The sequence below is a fragment of the Phoxinus phoxinus genome (assembly GCF_949152265.1).
Source record: "Phoxinus phoxinus genome assembly, chromosome: 18".
Classification (NCBI taxonomy): Eukaryota; Metazoa; Chordata; class Actinopteri; order Cypriniformes; family Leuciscidae; genus Phoxinus; species Phoxinus phoxinus.
In genome coordinates this window covers 2,610,652-2,627,453 of record NC_136893.1, presented here as the reverse complement: position 1 = coordinate 2,627,453, position 16,802 = coordinate 2,610,652, and the positions used below count along the sequence as shown (strand labels likewise).

The following is a 16,802-nucleotide window of genomic DNA, read 5'->3' as shown; positions in this document are numbered from 1 at the left end:
CAAAATAATATTTACTAAGAAAAATGTCCAAATAGCCTACATAAAATATGCTTTCTTTATGCTTATATATGCTATTTTTAATATTAGTTTTTATCTTTGAGACCTTGTTTTCATGTTTTCATATATATATATATATATATATTATAAAACCCTACATTTTATTACCGAAAAGCAAACAAATATTTCTCATAACAATACATTTTTGTAATTATGTGTGTTTTGTTCTGCTTTTAGTTAAATTTGTTAATTTCAATTCACGTTTATTTGTATAACGCTTTTCACATCGTTTCAAAGCAGCTTTAAGTAAATGCTTGAGTCCACATTACAATTTCATTTAATTTATATTACAATTTAAGTGTATTTCTATTACATTTTGATGATAATTCACAATAATTGTTATTTATAAATGTTTGATTACATTCTACAATATAATACAAGCAAGTATAGTAAAATATTGCAAGTAAAAATGTCCAATGCATTTCATTAATGAGAATAACTGTAATGTGCTTAGTTTTCATGAAAATACTGTAACAAAAGAAAAGACTGGACTTCCTCTTGTTAAATGTGGATTTTCCCTGTGAAGTGTTTTTGTTTGAGATCTTCCGTTGTACTTCCAGAACCTGTTGCTGCTGTACCCGAACGAGCGCTATCTGACAGAACAGAGTCTGAACCATCACGCCTTCCAGACTCAGCGGCTGACGGAGCGTCCCGGCCCGCTCACACCCACACCCGTCCGCTCCTCCAAGAGGAAACCTCTTCTGGACAACAGCGCCCCCAGCAGGTCAGGAGGACCTGTGCAACACTGACATACTGTGTAACAAGCTAATTATGTGGATACGCATGCAATGTTTCAAAGAGTAGTATGCTATATTGTGTGATCCTATTTCCTATCCTACTTTACTTTTCATCTTGAAAATAGTTTTTTTGCATTTTTAAACCATTTTTTTGTCAGCAAGATCAAATAACAAGTGTTATTTAATTTAGATTCGTAATACTGCAAATCAAGGTCACATCCAATTAAATGGAAAGTCAATGTGAATGCATTGCATTATGTAATACAGAACATTACACAGTGTGCTTTGGTTGTAATCTGCACACTTTTGCTAGGTTTAGTAGGTCATCCGGTATTCCACGCATGAAAATACGTGTGTTAAAATGTTCAATATTGGGAGGAGGACTTGACATTAACACAGTTATGTTCAGTTAATTGAATGTAAAGAGTTGAGAAAGAAAACGCACGTGTAACGGTGTATTGGATCCGTGCATTCGGTCTTAAAGTGACAGGAGCCTAATAAACCTGCTGCCAAATTATGAGATGATATTAATAATATCTATATGGCAGTTTTCCCCATGGTATCAATGTCATAATTGTGGCCTGTGAAAATGAAAACTTTGGAAACCCCCTAGCCACAAAAAAAAAAGAAAAAAAGAAATTAATGTCAAGCCCTGATTTTGAGTAAGTAAAACTAGGGGAAGAAATAGGCTAAGCAGCAAAAAAGCACTTTTCCTCAAACATTAGGTATTTAGTCCACTTGCGCCATCAATCGGATTATAAACTGAATATCTGTGCATGTAAGCTTAGCTAGTGTTGCTTAAGTTTGCATGCTTTCATTTTTTAATGGGTTTTTAGGGGTCACATTGTCAAGAGTTCAAGTCACCATCGCTCAAACAGTCGTGACTGCTCCAGTCTGCCCCGTCATGGGCACGAAGACCTCCACCCTCCCAGCGCCGAGACGTTCCTGAACGGGTCGGCCCAGTCCGCCAACAGCCTGAGCCCAGTCATGCACCCTAAATCCTTCCAGCCTCTCAACCGCTCGGCGTCGTGCGGGAAAGACCTCCAGCACGCTAAAGAGGCCAAATCAAAATCGGGCGATTTTGACTTCGGCAAACCAGCTGACGGTCCCGGCGCCAAATACCTGAAATCGAACACGCCCCGTTCCCAGAACCGCCATTCCTTTGTGGAGGGCAAGAACGGCACGCTCACGGGCGACCGGGAGAAACAGAGCCGTCACGGATACGGCGAATCGAACGCGTCGTCATCCTCCGCCGGGAAGGGATCGTCCTCATACCTGAGTCTGTCTAAGAGTCACGGAGTGCTTAGTGACGCTAAATCCGTGAATAACCTCAGCGATATGCGACTGCACCTGGACGACCCATCCGGATCGCCCCGCTACTTCCCCAGCAGCTGCTTGGATCTTAACATGAACCTGAACTTGGCGGCTCCGGGAAGCCCGTCAATGCAACACGGGGGACACAGTCCCGCTGTGGGACGTCGAAGCAAACTGGAACGGGACGGAAGCGCGGTTGAGCCGTCCAGCCGGCGCTCCTCGTCACGGCAAAAGAGCGACGGGAACCCTGCGGATCCGCTCGACCCCGGAGCGGGACTGTCTCTTTCGGCTCCGCAGGAGTTCCCCTACGGCGTGGGCTACACCAGCCCGTTCTCCTCGCAGCAGCGCCCGCACAGGCACTCGATGTACGTGAGGAGGGAACGCGGGCGTCCCCACGGGGGCGAGGCGGGCGGATTGGTGGTGGGACAGGGGATGCCCAACAGGGCCAGTAGTTTACAGCTACTGACCCCTCAGCTACAGCACCGGACCCTGCCGAGACACATAGGCAGCGCCGTGTCACGGGACGCAGGATTAGACGACATTAGGGTCAGTCCATACCTCTCTTATTTAAAGGGATAGTTCACCCAAAAATGGAAATTAGCCCATGATTTACTCACCCTCAAGTCATCCTAGGTGTATATGACATTTTTCTTTCAGACAAATACAATTGGACTTATATTAAAAAAAATTCCTGACTCTTCCAAGCTTTATAATGGCAGTGAATGGCTGTTTCTGTTTTGAAGTCCATAAAAGTGCATCTATCATCATAAAAGTGCATCCATCCATCATAAAAGTGCATCTATCATTATAAAAGTGCATCTATCCAAGATAAAAGTGCATCTATCCAAGATAAAAGTGCATCTATCCAAGATAAAAGTGCATCTATCCATCATAAAAGTGCATCTATCCATCATAAAAGTGCATTTATCCATCATAAAAGTGCATCTGTCCATCATAAAAGTGCATGTGTCCATCATAAAAGTGCATCTATCATCTTAAAAGTGCATCTATCCATCATAAAAGTGCATCTATCCATCATAAAAGTGCATTTATCATCATAAAAGTGCATCCATCCATCATAAAAGTGCATCTATCCAAGATAAAAGTGCATCTATCATCATAAAAGTGCATCTGTCCATCATAAAAGTGCATCTATCCATCATAAAAGTGCATGTGTCCATCATAAAAGTGCATGTGTCCATCATAAAAGTGCATCTGTCCATCATAAAAGTGCATGTGTCCATCATAAAAGTGCATTTGTCCATCATAAAAGTGCATGTGTCCATCATAAAAGTGCATGTGTCCATCATAAAAGTGCATGTGTCCATCATAAAAGTGCATGTGTCCATCATAAAAGTGCATGTGTCCATCATAAAAGTGCATGTGTCCATCATAAAAGTGCATCTATCCATCATAAAAGTGCATGTGTCCATCATAAAAGTGCATGTGTCCATCATAAAAGTGCATGTGTCCATCATAAAAGTGCATCTATCCATCATAAAAGTGCATCTATCCATCATAAAAGTGCATGTGTCCATCATAAAAGTGCATCTATCCATCATAAAAGTGCATGTGTCCATCATAAAAGTGCATGTCCATCATAAAAGTGCATCTATCCATCATAAAAGTGCATCTGTCCATCATAAAAGTGCATCTGTCCATCATAAAAGTGCATGTGTCCATCATAAAAGTGCATCTATCCATCATAAAAGTGCATCTGTCCATCATAAAAGTGCATGTGTCCATCATAAAAGTGCATCTATCCATCATAAAAGTGCATGTGTCCATCATAAAAGTGCATGTGTCCATCATAAAAGTGCATGTGTCCATCATAAAAGTGCATGTGTCCATCATAAAAGTGCATGTGTCCATCATAAAAGTGCATCTGTCCATCATAAAAGTGCATGTGTCCATCATAAAAGTGCATGTGTCCATCATAAAAGTGCATGTGTCCATCATAAAAGTGCATGTGTCCATCATAAAAGTGCATCTATCCATCATAAAAGTGCATCTGTCCATCATAAAAGTGCATGTGTCCATCATAAAAGTGCATCTATCCATCATAAAAGTGCATCTGTCCATCATAAAAGTGCATGTGTCCATCATAAAAGTGCATGTGTCCATCATAAAAGTGCATGTGTCCATCATAAAAGTGCATGTGTCCATCATAAAAGTGCATGTGTCCATCATAAAAGTGCATCTATCCATCATAAAAGTGCATCTGTCCATCATAAAAGTGCATGTGTCCATCATAAAAGTGCATGTGTCCATCATAAAAGTGCATGTGTCCATCATAAAAGTGCATCTATCCATCATAAAAGTGCATGTGTCCATCATAAAAGTGCATGTGTCCATCATAAAAGTGCATGTGTCCATCATAAAAGTGCATCTATCCATCATAAAAGTGCATCTGTCCATCATAAAAGTGCATGTGTCCATCATAAAAGTGCATCTATCCATCATAAAAGTGCATCTGTCCATCATAAAAGTGCATGTGTCCATCATAAAAGTGCATCTATCCATCATAAAAGTGCATGTGTCCATCATAAAAGTGCATGTGTCCATCATAAAAGTGCATGTGTCCATCATAAAAGTGCATGTGTCCATCATAAAAGTGCATCTATCCATCATAAAAGTGCATCTGTCCATCATAAAAGTGCATGTGTCCATCATAAAAGTGCATGTGTCCATCATAAAAGTGCATGTGTCCATCATAAAAGTGCATCTATCCATCATAAAAGTGCATGTGTCCATCATAAAAGTGCATGTGTCCATCATAAAAGTGCATGTGTCCATCATAAAAGTGCATCTATCCATCATAAAAGTGCATCTATCCATCATAAAAGTGCATCTGTCCATCATAAAAGTGCATCTGTCCATCATAAAAGTGCATCTGTCCATCATAAAAGTGCATCTATCCATCATAAAAGTGCATCTATCCATCATAAAAGTGCATCTGTCCATCATAAAAGTGCATCTGTCCATCATAAAAGTGCATCTGTCCATCATAAAAGTGCATCTGTCCATCATAAAAGTGCATCTGTCCATCATAAAAGTGCATCTGTCCATCATAAAAGTGCATCTGTCCATTATAAAAGTGCATCTGTCCATCATAAAAGTGCATCTGTCCATCATAAAGTGCTCCACAGGCTCCGGGGGGTTAATAAAGTCCTTCTGAAGCGAAGCGATGAGTTTGTGTAAGAAAAGTATCCATATTTAACACGTTACAAAGTAAAATTCTAGCTTTTATCATGGATAGATTCACTTTTATGAGCTTTAATCTGATGGTTGCAATTCACTGCCATTATAAAGTTTGGAAGAGCCAGGACATGTTTTAATATAACTCAGATTGTGTTCGTCTGAAAGAAGAATGTCATACACACCTAGGATAACTTCAGGGTGAGTAAATCATGGGCTAATTTTCATTTTTGAGTGAACTATAGTTTTGCCTGCTTTCTGATGCCTGTACGCACTGGTGAGATGTGTAGAGTGTGTTCAGTGCTGGGTCTGGATGAAGTCTTGAGGGCGGCGCACACCGGACGAGAAGCGCAGCGTCGGGTCTATGACAACTCGAGGTATCGCACACCGGACGCGCACTTTCTCAGTTTATGGACATTATGAAATTAAGATCATGTCCGTACTATGTTATGATTGTACTGTACAACTAAATACAATCGTTGCTGAGTCTGCAGTCTGAACACTGTACCTCAGGACGTACGTTAGCTGAATTAATTGAGAATCTCTCCTGAAAATCCGACAACATCAGCAATTTTCATCCACGCAGCTGCTTTCTGTAAACTAATGTAAAACTAAATGTATCTTGCAGCACAGGGTGAAGTCAGTACATCAACGACGATATGAGACAAATATAATGTACATTTAATATAAAATAAAGGATGCTCGAATGGCGCGGTCGGTGTGTGTACACTCACTAATAGAAAACAATAGCTGTGTCCGAAAACGCGCCCTCGAATGTACACTCGAATTCAGAGAGGATTGTGGGTAAAAGTAGTGAACGAATGTAGGGAATGATGTCGGTCACTCAGAATTCGGACACCACTACAAAATGGCCGACACCCGATTTAGTGCACTATATAGTGGATAGGGAGCGTTTCAGACACAGCTAATGTGTTTGAGTTTTAAAGCCGTGGCGCTGCGCTTCTCGCCCGGTGTGCCTTTAGACGCGTGTCTTGTAAATATTACGCATCTGTTCCAAAGCTTATTGAGCTTCCCCAGTGTTTACCGTCTGCAGAACAGCTTCTAAAGCAACGTCCTAACCGAGCTTGAGCAAAATTCAGAATGAAAGTATCTTCACCCTTTCAGTTCATCTGTGCTTCAATCGAGAGCCTAAGTCCCTCCCCTTCCGCTGGATCACCATGGGACCTTATTTCAGAAAAATATTGTACGGTAGTCAATGGCGAGAGACAACTAATATTTTGATCTCGTTTGAATTGTGCCCTGAATTACACATATGATGTTTGTCAATTTAAAAGATACATTTTAAAGTCAAGAAAGTTGCAGTTTGATGTAAAACTGTTGAGGTGTAAGACTGTGAAAATACGTCATTACAAAGACTACAAACAGAGGTGGAAAGTCCAGGGGTCAGAAAGTAAAAGTCCTGCCATATGTTTATTCCACTCATGAACTCAGTCAGCTGATTTCACTAATTAGTTCTATCTCCTGGCTGAAAAACTGTGCTAATTAGCAAATCCAGGTGATTGGAACAAAATACTGAGGAGGACTTTTACTTTCTGAACCTGGACTTTCCACCTCTGACTACAAACCCAAAAGGCGCACATGTGACAGCATACCTTTTCACTCAATGAATGAAGCTAACTTTACTGAAGCTAACTTTACTGAAGCTAACTTTACCGAAGCTAACTCTACTGAAGCTAACTTTACTGAAGCTAACTTTACTGAAGCTAACTTTACTGAAGCTAACTTTACTGAAGCTAACTCTACTGAAGCTAACTTTACTGAAGCTAACTTTACTGAAGCTAACTTTACTGAGGCTAACTTTACTGAAGCTAACTTTACTGAAGCTAACTTTACTGAAGCTAACTTTACTGAAGCTAACTCTACTGAAGCTAACTTTACTGAAGCTAACTTTACCGAAGCTAACTCTACTGAAGCTAACTCTACTGAAGCTAACTCTACTGAAGCTAACTTTACTGAAGCTAACTTTACTGAAGCTAACTTTACTGAAGCTAACTCTACTGAAGCTAACTTTACCGAAGCTAACTTTACTGAAGCTAACTTTACTGAAGCTAACTTTACTGAAGCTAACTTTACTGAAGCTAACTTTACTGAAGCTAACTTTACTGAAGCTAACTTTACTGAAGCTAACTCTACTGAAGCTAACTTTACTGAAGCTAACTCTACCGAAGCTAACTCTACCGAAGCTAACTCTACCGAAGCTAACTCTACCGAAGCTAACTCTACTGAAGCTAACTCTACTGAAGATAACTTTACTGAAGCTAACTTTACTGAAGATAACTTTACTGAAGATAACTTTACTGAAGCTAACTTTACTGAAGCTAACTTTACTGAAGCTAACTTTACTGAAGCTAACTTTACTGAAGATAACTTTACTGAAGCTAACATTACTGAAGATAACTTTACTGAAGCTAACGTCTGTCATGTTTTCTATAGTCTTACGTTATAATCGTAACGTTACGCCGTGATGCCGGAGTGTGTTGTACCAGACTGCACACACACGAGCAACGGTGACGTATAGTGCGAGACGAGAGATGTAGTTCATTGAGCGATTTTCACATAAAACTAAACGTTACTCTTCTGTTTTATGACAAACTGCGACTTTCTTGACTTTCATAATTATCTTTTAAATTGACAAACATCATATGTGTAATTCAGGGCACAGTTCAGGCGGAATAAAAAGATAAGTTGTCTCTCGCCATTGACTACCATACAGATTTTTTCCGAAATAAGGTCCCATGAGCCGGAAGCGGAGGGGCGGGACTTAGGCTCTCTATAGACCACAACACACCGGAAGCTAAAGTAGATTTTGAATTGGAGTGACAGGAAGCTATCTATCTGTGTGTCTCATCTAATCATCTAGTATGAGGTCTAAGAATGTGGCCTTGATAGGCAGCTCACTAGTGTTTGGAACAGATCGTGTGTGTGTGTGTGTGTTGGAGTCAGTGATCATATGAGTGTGTGCTGAGCGCTTTATGCTTCTCCTGCTCTCATCTCTCCATAAACAGAGCGACCCGGCGGCCGCAGAGGTCAGTCACACACGACCTTTAATCCGGGAGTCCACACGGGACAACACCACCAGCTTTCACACACCACGGCAAAAAAGCGAGGTCCGCACCATCCTGCTTCCTATCTCTCTCTCTCTCTCTCTCTCTCTCTCTCTCTCTCTCTCTCTCTCTCTCTCTCTCTCTCTCTCTCTCTCTCTCTCTCTCTCTCTCTCTCTCTCTCTCTCTCTCTCTCTCTCTCTCTCTCTCTCTCTCTCTCTCTCTCTCTCTCTCTCTCTCTCTCTCTCTCTCTCTCTCTCTCTCTCTCTCTCTCTCTCTCTCTCTCTCTCTCTTTCTCTCCATACTCCTCCTTCTGCTGCCCATCTTCCTATTCGCTTTGCTCTCTCATTCTTGAAGGTGGCATTTCGGTTGTGTTTCCTTTTGTTTGGAGTTTATGCAGAGGGGGAACCGTCAGTGTTCACGCCACATAATGTCCTTAGTGTTGCACTGAGCACTTGTTCTGCTTGAAACACGTGTGTGACGAATGTTGATGCTGCAGGGAGGAGTGTATCACGAGCAGCTCGCGGATGACAGCGGATCCGCCAAAGAGAACCGCATGATGTACGGCGAATCCGTGCCGAGACGGGTCGGCAGCTTCTACAGGGGTCAGTCAAATCCTGATTTCATTTCAATTAGTGCTGGGCAACGATTACACCGTGTCCTAACCAGACGCGACGCGATAAGATTTCAGCAACAAATCATTTGTCTGTCCACACTAGACGCGACACGACTGCAAGATGCGTAAAAATCAATCAAAACCCACAGCCAATCAGAACAGCGCATGGGCGGTGGCGAGTCCACAGCCAATCAGAACAGCGCGTGGGCGGAGTCTCGTGGTGAGTGCACAGCCAATCAGAACAGCGCGTGGGCGGAGTCTTGTTGTGAGTGCACAGCCAATCAGAACAGCGTGTGGGCGGTGGCGAGTGCACAGCCAATCAGAACAGCGTGTGGGCGGTGGCGAGTGCACAGCCAATCAGAACAGCGCGTGGGCGGTGGCGAGTGCACAGCCAATCAGAACAGCGCGTGGGCGGAGTCTCGTGGTGAGTGCACAGCCAATCAGAACAGCGTGTGGGCGGTGGCGAGTGCACAGCCAATCAGAACAGCGTGTGGGCGGTGGCGAGTGCACAGCCAATCAGAACAGCGCGTGGGCGGTGGCGAGTGCACAGCCAATCAGAACAGCGTGTGGGTGGAGTCTCGCGTTGAGTGCACAACCAATCAGAACAACGCGTGGGCGGATTCTTGCGGCGAGTGCACAGCCAATCAGAACAACGCGTGGGCGGATTCTTGCGGCGAGTGCACAACCAATCAGAACAACGCGTGGGCGGATTCTTGCGGCGAGTGCACAGCCAATCAGAACAACGCGTGGGCGGAGTCTTGCGGCGAGTTCACAGCCAATCAGAACAGCGTGTGGGCGGAGTCTCGCGGCGAGTGCACAGCACCAGAGACTAATCTTGACGGCAATCGCAAGGAAATGGATAAGTGGCTACATAATCAAATTCACAAATATTACACCATTTAAACATTATTAAAAATAAATGCTATTGAGTTACTAAAACAATCTTTGTCAAATAATACATTTGTTTCTTCACAGTTTGAACGTTCTTGTTTCCATTTGTTTAATTTCAAGATCTGAGTTGATTAATCACCTCAAGCTTATGAAAACCTTTTCACAATATTCTAATTTTGAATTTGGGGTTTTCATAAGCTGTAAGCCATAATCATCAAAATTATAACAAATAAAGGCTTGAAATATCTCACTTTGCCTGTAATGAGTCTATATAATATATTAGTTTCACCTTTTAAGTTGAATTACTGAAATAAATGAACTTTTGCACCATATTAAAAATTTTCCAGTTTCACGTGTACATTATGTAAACACAAACCTTTATTTTGGACGTGATTAATCGTTGCCCAGCACTAATTTTAACATTTGACGTTTAGTGTGACGCACTGCAAGTGACATGTTTTATTTTATTATGTTTTCTAATTGATCTATTAACAAATGCAATCTGTTCCCCGTCCTGTAGTCTTACAGCGCTCGGGACAGTGTCTAAGGATTGCTCCCATTATAATCCAGAAAACTGCAATATTTACTGCAATATAGGCATTATATATATACTCACAATATAGTCATGCATGCAAACTATGTTGGGAGGACAATCAAAAAACAACAGCAAAAGAAATAGCACTTATGTTGGAAGAGAGGGCGAGTAAGAAGTAGTGCAATAGTTACTGTATGTATTTTAACAGTGCGATATCGCTTTTTGTAACACTTTATTTTGAATAATAATAATAAAGGTCTCACTGTTTCTCCACACTCTATATGTTCATGTGTTTGTGTTTTCACCAGTGCCGTCACCCAGACCCGATAACTCGTTCCACGAGAGTTCAGGGGTCACCATAGACAACAGCCACAACATACACCAACCGACCTATGACCCCTGGTGAGGATGAAGCACTCACACTCGCTGTTCGTCATCTTCTGGACATGTGTTGCATTTAAAACATATATATACTACTATTATTTGGCTCCACCAAAATGTTATTTAAATCTAAATATTTTCTGTGATAACAATATATAATATGTTTCCAGTGCTTGGAATAATCAAATCAAGGAATACATACATTTTGGGGGATGTTTTTAATTTAATAGAAATTATGCAATAAAGCCATTTTTCTGACTCTTGATTATAAATATATATATATAAAACCTGATTGTTTCTATTAAGTTAAAATCTGTAGGTTGAGCAGTTTGCAGGATTATTATTAACTAAAAACATTTTTAAAAAATGTGTTACTTGAAATAAAACGTTAACTGATTAAAAAAAAAATATATATATATATATATAAACATATATATTATATATATATATATTGCCAAGGCACCATTTCTAATTTTCTTTTAGTTTAAAGAGGCTATAAATTCAGAAACTCTTGTTATTAGTGACACCGGTGGCCATTAAGTGAACTGCAGCCACAACTTACTTAAAGCTGCCGTCGGCAAGTCTGGCAGATTGAGTGGATTTAGACAAAATTTTGAATGTTTACAACTCTCATGCCCCTCCCCCACTACCAACGAGCACCCGCCCATCGTCAGTGCGTGTGTACCTGATTTTCTGTGAACGCCATAGACTCGGAGGTCGGCTGCCCTGGCTAATCTATCCATAGATAGCAATAACCGAGGAATTGGAAGCTGGTTATTAGATTTTCTCTCTGCCATCACGCTTCGTACAATCTTCAGGCGAACTTCAGGAGTGTCGTGTGTATGTGATATTGTAACGTCCGCGTCTGCGCGAGGGAGGGGGATCTGTGATTTGTGCACGACCTGTGATTGACAGTCAGATCTCACACCCCCCTGCGCTGATTAGACCCGATGATCCGGGACGGTGGATTTTTGCAAAACAAAATAAAACGCTCTAGGTGGAGTTAGAAGCTCGGGTTTTTTTCTAAAACCACCTTATTTATGTTGTTCTGTCGGATTATAGTGTCAATTTCACTGAATTTGATCAAAAAAATGTTGCCGACGGCAGCTTTAACTATTAACGAATTAATTAATATATATAATAACTAATATTAACTTAATACAACTTAATAAAAAAACTAAAACTAACACTGAAAAATGTATTCAAACAATATATATAACAAATAAAAAAAACAAATTAAAATGGCAGATACACAAAAAAATTACAAACACTTTAACTGAAATTCAAACAATAACTGGAAATATAAAACTGAAGCTAATTAAGCAAAATATGAATAGAAATAATAGTATATAATATAATGGCAGTTTTATTGACATTGTAAGTGTGTTGTTTGATGAGGACGGGGTCTGAGACGCTGGACGTGAGTCCTCCTGAACCCACCAAAGAGAAAGAGAAACAGGGCTTCTTCAGATCCATGAAGAAGAAGAAGAAGAAGCCACAAACCGTGAGTGTGTGTGTCTGTGTGTGTGTCTGTGTGTGTGTGTGTGTGTCTGTCTGTGTCTGTGTCTGTGTCTGTGTGTGTGTGTGTGTGTGTCTCTGCCTGTGTCTGTGTGTGTGTGTTTGTGTGTGTGTGTGTCTGCCTGTGTCTGTGTGTGTGTCTGTGTCTGTGTGTGTCTGTGTGTGTGTGTGTGTGTCTGCCTGTGTGTGTGTGTGTCTGTGTCTGTGTCTGTGTGTGTCTGTGTGTGTGTGTTTGTGTGTGTGTGTGTGTGTGCCTGTGTCTGTGTGTGTGTGTGTGTGTGTGTGTGTGTGTGTGTGTGTGTGTCTGTCTGTGTGTGTGTGTGTGTGTGTGTGTGTGTCTGCGTGTGTGTGTGTCTGCGTGTGTGTGTGTCTGCGTGTGTGTGTGTCTGCGTGTGTGTGTGTGTGTGTATGATGTATCACAGGTGAATGTGTGTGAGTGAATAGTATAGTCTAAACCCGGTCTGTAAACGAGAGTCTGTCACCCGACTCAACCGCTACTCTGACATTACCGACGACAGCTCATCAATTCTGTTATTATTTATTCCCCTTATTTCATTACAAACACACAAGCTTTCTGTAGAAACAGCAGAAGTGTAGAATATTCACGCTGCTCTTTTCTGTGACAAGATCTGTAAATCTACAAAACACAGCATAAAACCACCATAAAAGTCCTATTCTATTCTATTCTATTCTATTCTATTCTATTCTATTCTATTCTATTCTATTCTATTCTATTCTATTCTATTCTATTCTATTCTATTCTATTCCAAATCTTTTGAAGTCATATGATAGCTTTGTGTGAGGAATGGTCAAAAAGATTGGATTTTCCATTATATGAAACTTTTTAACACAACATTGTTAGAATAATTTTTATGATTAATTTTAAACCCTAATTAATATTAAATTGTTTCTAGAGTGTTCAAATTTCATTTTTTTGTGGGTTATTATTATAAACATTAAAAACATGTCTTTACTTCCAATAAAATAAACATTAACTGAAATAAAATGAAACATAATATTAAACATATACTTATTTTATTTTTTATTTCAACATTTCTATTTTTTATTTGAATTACTAAAATAACGGAAATAAAATAAATAAAAACCATATAGAAATACTTAAAAAACAAAAAAAATTACTAAAGATTTCACTAAAATGTCACTGGAAAATATAAAAATAAAAACTAACTTGCACTATTTAATTGGATTCATCATGATATGAACTGTTTTTTTAAATGAAAACTATTTATTTTATTTGTAATAATGAATTGTGAACCGTAATCAGACACTAAGACCTCATGAGAAGTGGAGTCGGGTGGCAGATCTCCAGTATTGAGTCTCAGTGTGAGTTTTGTGTCTCTTGTATTGCAGACAGACCCTGAAGAGCAAGTTCCCGTCATGAGGAAAGCCCTCTTTCCTCTTTTTCACTCTCAGAGGAGCTTCACGAGGAGCTCCTCTGAGAGAGTGCGCCCCCTAGTGGCCACACCCATGGTACACACCAGTCTCCATACATACGCCTCTAACACGCCGCCAACTAAACCGCTAATCTCGCTGCATGAATTAACAACACTAATCGGTTATGTTGGAGTGTGGGCTGGGTATTTGTCTCCTCATTGGTTGCCAGATCTGTGATGTCATCAGTCGTCTGAGACTGACTCCACAAATGATGGACGCATGACTTCATATTTGCATTCTGTGATTTGCATGTGAAAGAATTTTCCGTTTGATTTTGCAAATCCACAGAAACAGACTGAAGTAAATACATGAGGGTGAAACTGATTAAATCATGTTCCCCCAAAATCAAAGAAAACAAATAAATGTATATTTTTAATGATTTTTTGACATCATTTGTGATATTTAAAAAAAAAATCTCCCCAATTTCTCATTTCCAAAATTCAAAAAATAACACTTTATTGTAAAGTGTAAGTGACATGTAAGTTTTAGGGCTTTTCACACCTCTCTTAACCCCGGGTAAAGGACCGTTTCACACTTGTAATGTAGAAGCAGGGTTAGCACTGCTCTTAACCCCGGGTAAAGGACCGTTTCACACTTGTAATGTAGAAGCAGGGTTAGCACTGCTCTTAACCCCGGGTAAAGGACCGTTTCACACTTGTAATGTAGAAGCAGGGTTAGCACCGCTCTTAACCCCGGGTAAAGGACCGTTTCACACTTGTAATGTAGAAGCAGGGTTAGCACCGCTCTTAACCCCGGGTAAAGGACCGTTTCACACTTATGTAGAAGCAGGGTTAGCACTGCTCTTAACCCCGGGTAAAGGACCGTTTCACACTTATGTAGAAGCAGGGTTAGCACTGCTCTTAACCCCGGGTAAAGGACCGTTTCACACTTGTAATGTAGAAGCAGGGTTAGCACCGCTCTTAACCCCGGGTAAAGGACCGTTTCACACTTGTAATGTAGAAGCAGGGTTAGCACTGCTCTTAACCCCGGGTAAAGGACCGTTTCACACTTATGTAGAAGCAGGGTTAGCACTGCTCTTAACCCCGGGTAAAGGACCGTTTCACACTTGTAATGTAGAAGTAGGGTTAGCACCGCTCTTAACCCCGGGTAAAGGACCGTTTCACACTTGTAATGTAGAAGCAGGGTTAGCACTGCTCTTAACCCCGGGTAAAGGACCGTTTCACACTTGTAATGTAGAAGCAGGGTTAGCACTGCTCTTAAACCCGGGTAAAGGACCGTTTCACACTTGTAATGTAGAAGCAGGGTTAGCACTGCTCTTAACCCCGGGTAAAGGACCGTTTCACACTTGTAATGTAGAAGCAGGGTTAGCACTGCTCTTAACCCCGGGTAAAGGACCGTTTCACACTTGTAATGTAGAAGCAGGGTTAGCACCGCTCTTAACCCCGGGTAAAGGACCGTTTCACACTTGTAATGTAGAAGCAGGGTTAGCACTGCTCTTAACCCCGGGTAAAGGACCGTTTCACACTTGTAATGTAGAAGCAGGGTTAGCACCGCTCTTAACCCCGGGTAAAGGACCGTTTCACACTTGTAATACAGAAGCAGGGTTAGCACCACTTTTAACCCCGGGTAAAGGACCGTTTCACACTTATGTAGAAGCAGGGTTAGCACCGCTTTTAACCCTGGGTAAAGGACCGTTTCACACTTGTAATGTAGAAGCAGGGTTAGCACCACTTTTAACCCCGGGTAAAGGACCGTTTCACACTTATGTAGAAGCAGGGTTAGCACCGCTTTTAACCCTGGGTAAAGGACCGTTTCACACTTGTAATGTAGAAGCAGGGTTAGCATCGCTCTTAACCCCGGGTAAAGGACCGTTTCACACTTGTAATGTAGAAGCAGGGTTAGCACCGCTCTTAACCCCGGGTAAAGGACCGTTTCACACTTATGTAGAAGCAGGGTTAGCACCGCTTTTAACCCTGGGTAAAGGACCGTTTCACACTTGTAATGTAGAAGCAGGGTTAGCACCACTTTTAACCCCGGGTAAAGGACCGTTTCACACTTATGTAGAAGCAGGGTTAGCACCACTTTTAACCCCGGGCAAAGGACCGTTTCACACTTGTAATGTAGAAGCAGGGTTAGCACCGCTTTTAACCCCGGGTAAAGGACCGTTTCACACTTGTAATGTAGAAGCAGGGTTAGCACCGCTCTTAACCCCGGGTAAAGGACCGTTTCACACTTGTAATGTAGAAGCAGGGTTAGCACCGCTCTTAACCCCGGGTAAAGGACCGTTTCACACTTGTTATGTAGAAGATCATGTTAAATCTGTATTATAGAAATAAGACTTTCTGGTGAGATATTAAGGATACAATAATAAAAAACGTAAAGCTGCTTTGAAACGTATTGTGAAAAGCGCTATATTAATAACCTTGAATTGAATTGAAAACATTTTGAATAAAGTGTTGGAATGATTTTATCCGTAATCATCTGGAATCATGAATCAGATTTCTTGGATCTGGTGATGGTGATGTGTCTAATCTGGTTCATAATAATAATAATAATCCTCATCATAATAAAAAGTAATATTAAAGGTGCATTGTGTAATATTTAGGAGGATCTGTTAACAGAAATACAATATCATAAACAAAGCTATGCTTTCAGGGGTGTATAAAGACCATAATGAACCGTTATGTTTTTATTAGCTTAGAATGAGTGTTTTCTATCCACACACACCGCGGGTCCGCTTACATCGTCATGTTTCTACGGTGGCCCTGAACGGACAAACACGCTTCGTCACTATGTGGTTCTTCGTGCAAAGAAGCGAGCTTAAGTCACCGAATAAAACACTGACACAATGATGAACAGGTAACAATAATATTCGCAATAACATTGTTTTACTGAATAATTAAGACAACCTAATTTCTCAATTTATCTTTGTAAAGAAACCTCATTGCTTAACTGGCTACTCTCTGCTGTCTCAAATGACGACATCACTTCCTGTCGGCCACCGTAACTTCTGTTGGTTGCAATTCACAACCTCACCACTAGATGCCGCTAAAAACCACACACTGCACCTTTAAGAA

The 16,802-nt window shown here is 41.0% G+C and overlaps 1 protein-coding gene across 4 annotated transcripts in view; it reads left to right on the top strand.

Annotated features, from left to right (window-relative positions):
* LOC306986385 (cyclin-dependent kinase-like 5) overlaps positions 1-16,802 on the top strand; it is a 73,660-nt gene that overhangs the window by 52,799 nt on the left and 4,059 nt on the right. For 2 of the 4 annotated variants that reach the window (XM_079589579.1, XM_079589581.1), the window contains 7 exons: positions 618-781; positions 1,631-2,654; positions 8,333-8,434; positions 8,868-8,973; positions 10,719-10,812; positions 12,190-12,295; positions 13,681-13,800. In XM_079589579.1, coding sequence (XP_079445705.1) covers positions 618-781; positions 1,631-2,654; positions 8,333-8,434; positions 8,868-8,973; positions 10,719-10,812; positions 12,190-12,295; positions 13,681-13,800 — 1,716 coding nt within the window. The remainder of the gene's footprint in view (positions 1-617; positions 782-1,630; positions 2,655-8,332; positions 8,435-8,867; positions 8,974-10,718; positions 10,813-12,189; positions 12,296-13,680; positions 13,801-16,802) is intronic. The other 2 variants (XM_079589580.1, XM_079589582.1) reach the window with 1 other exon arrangement.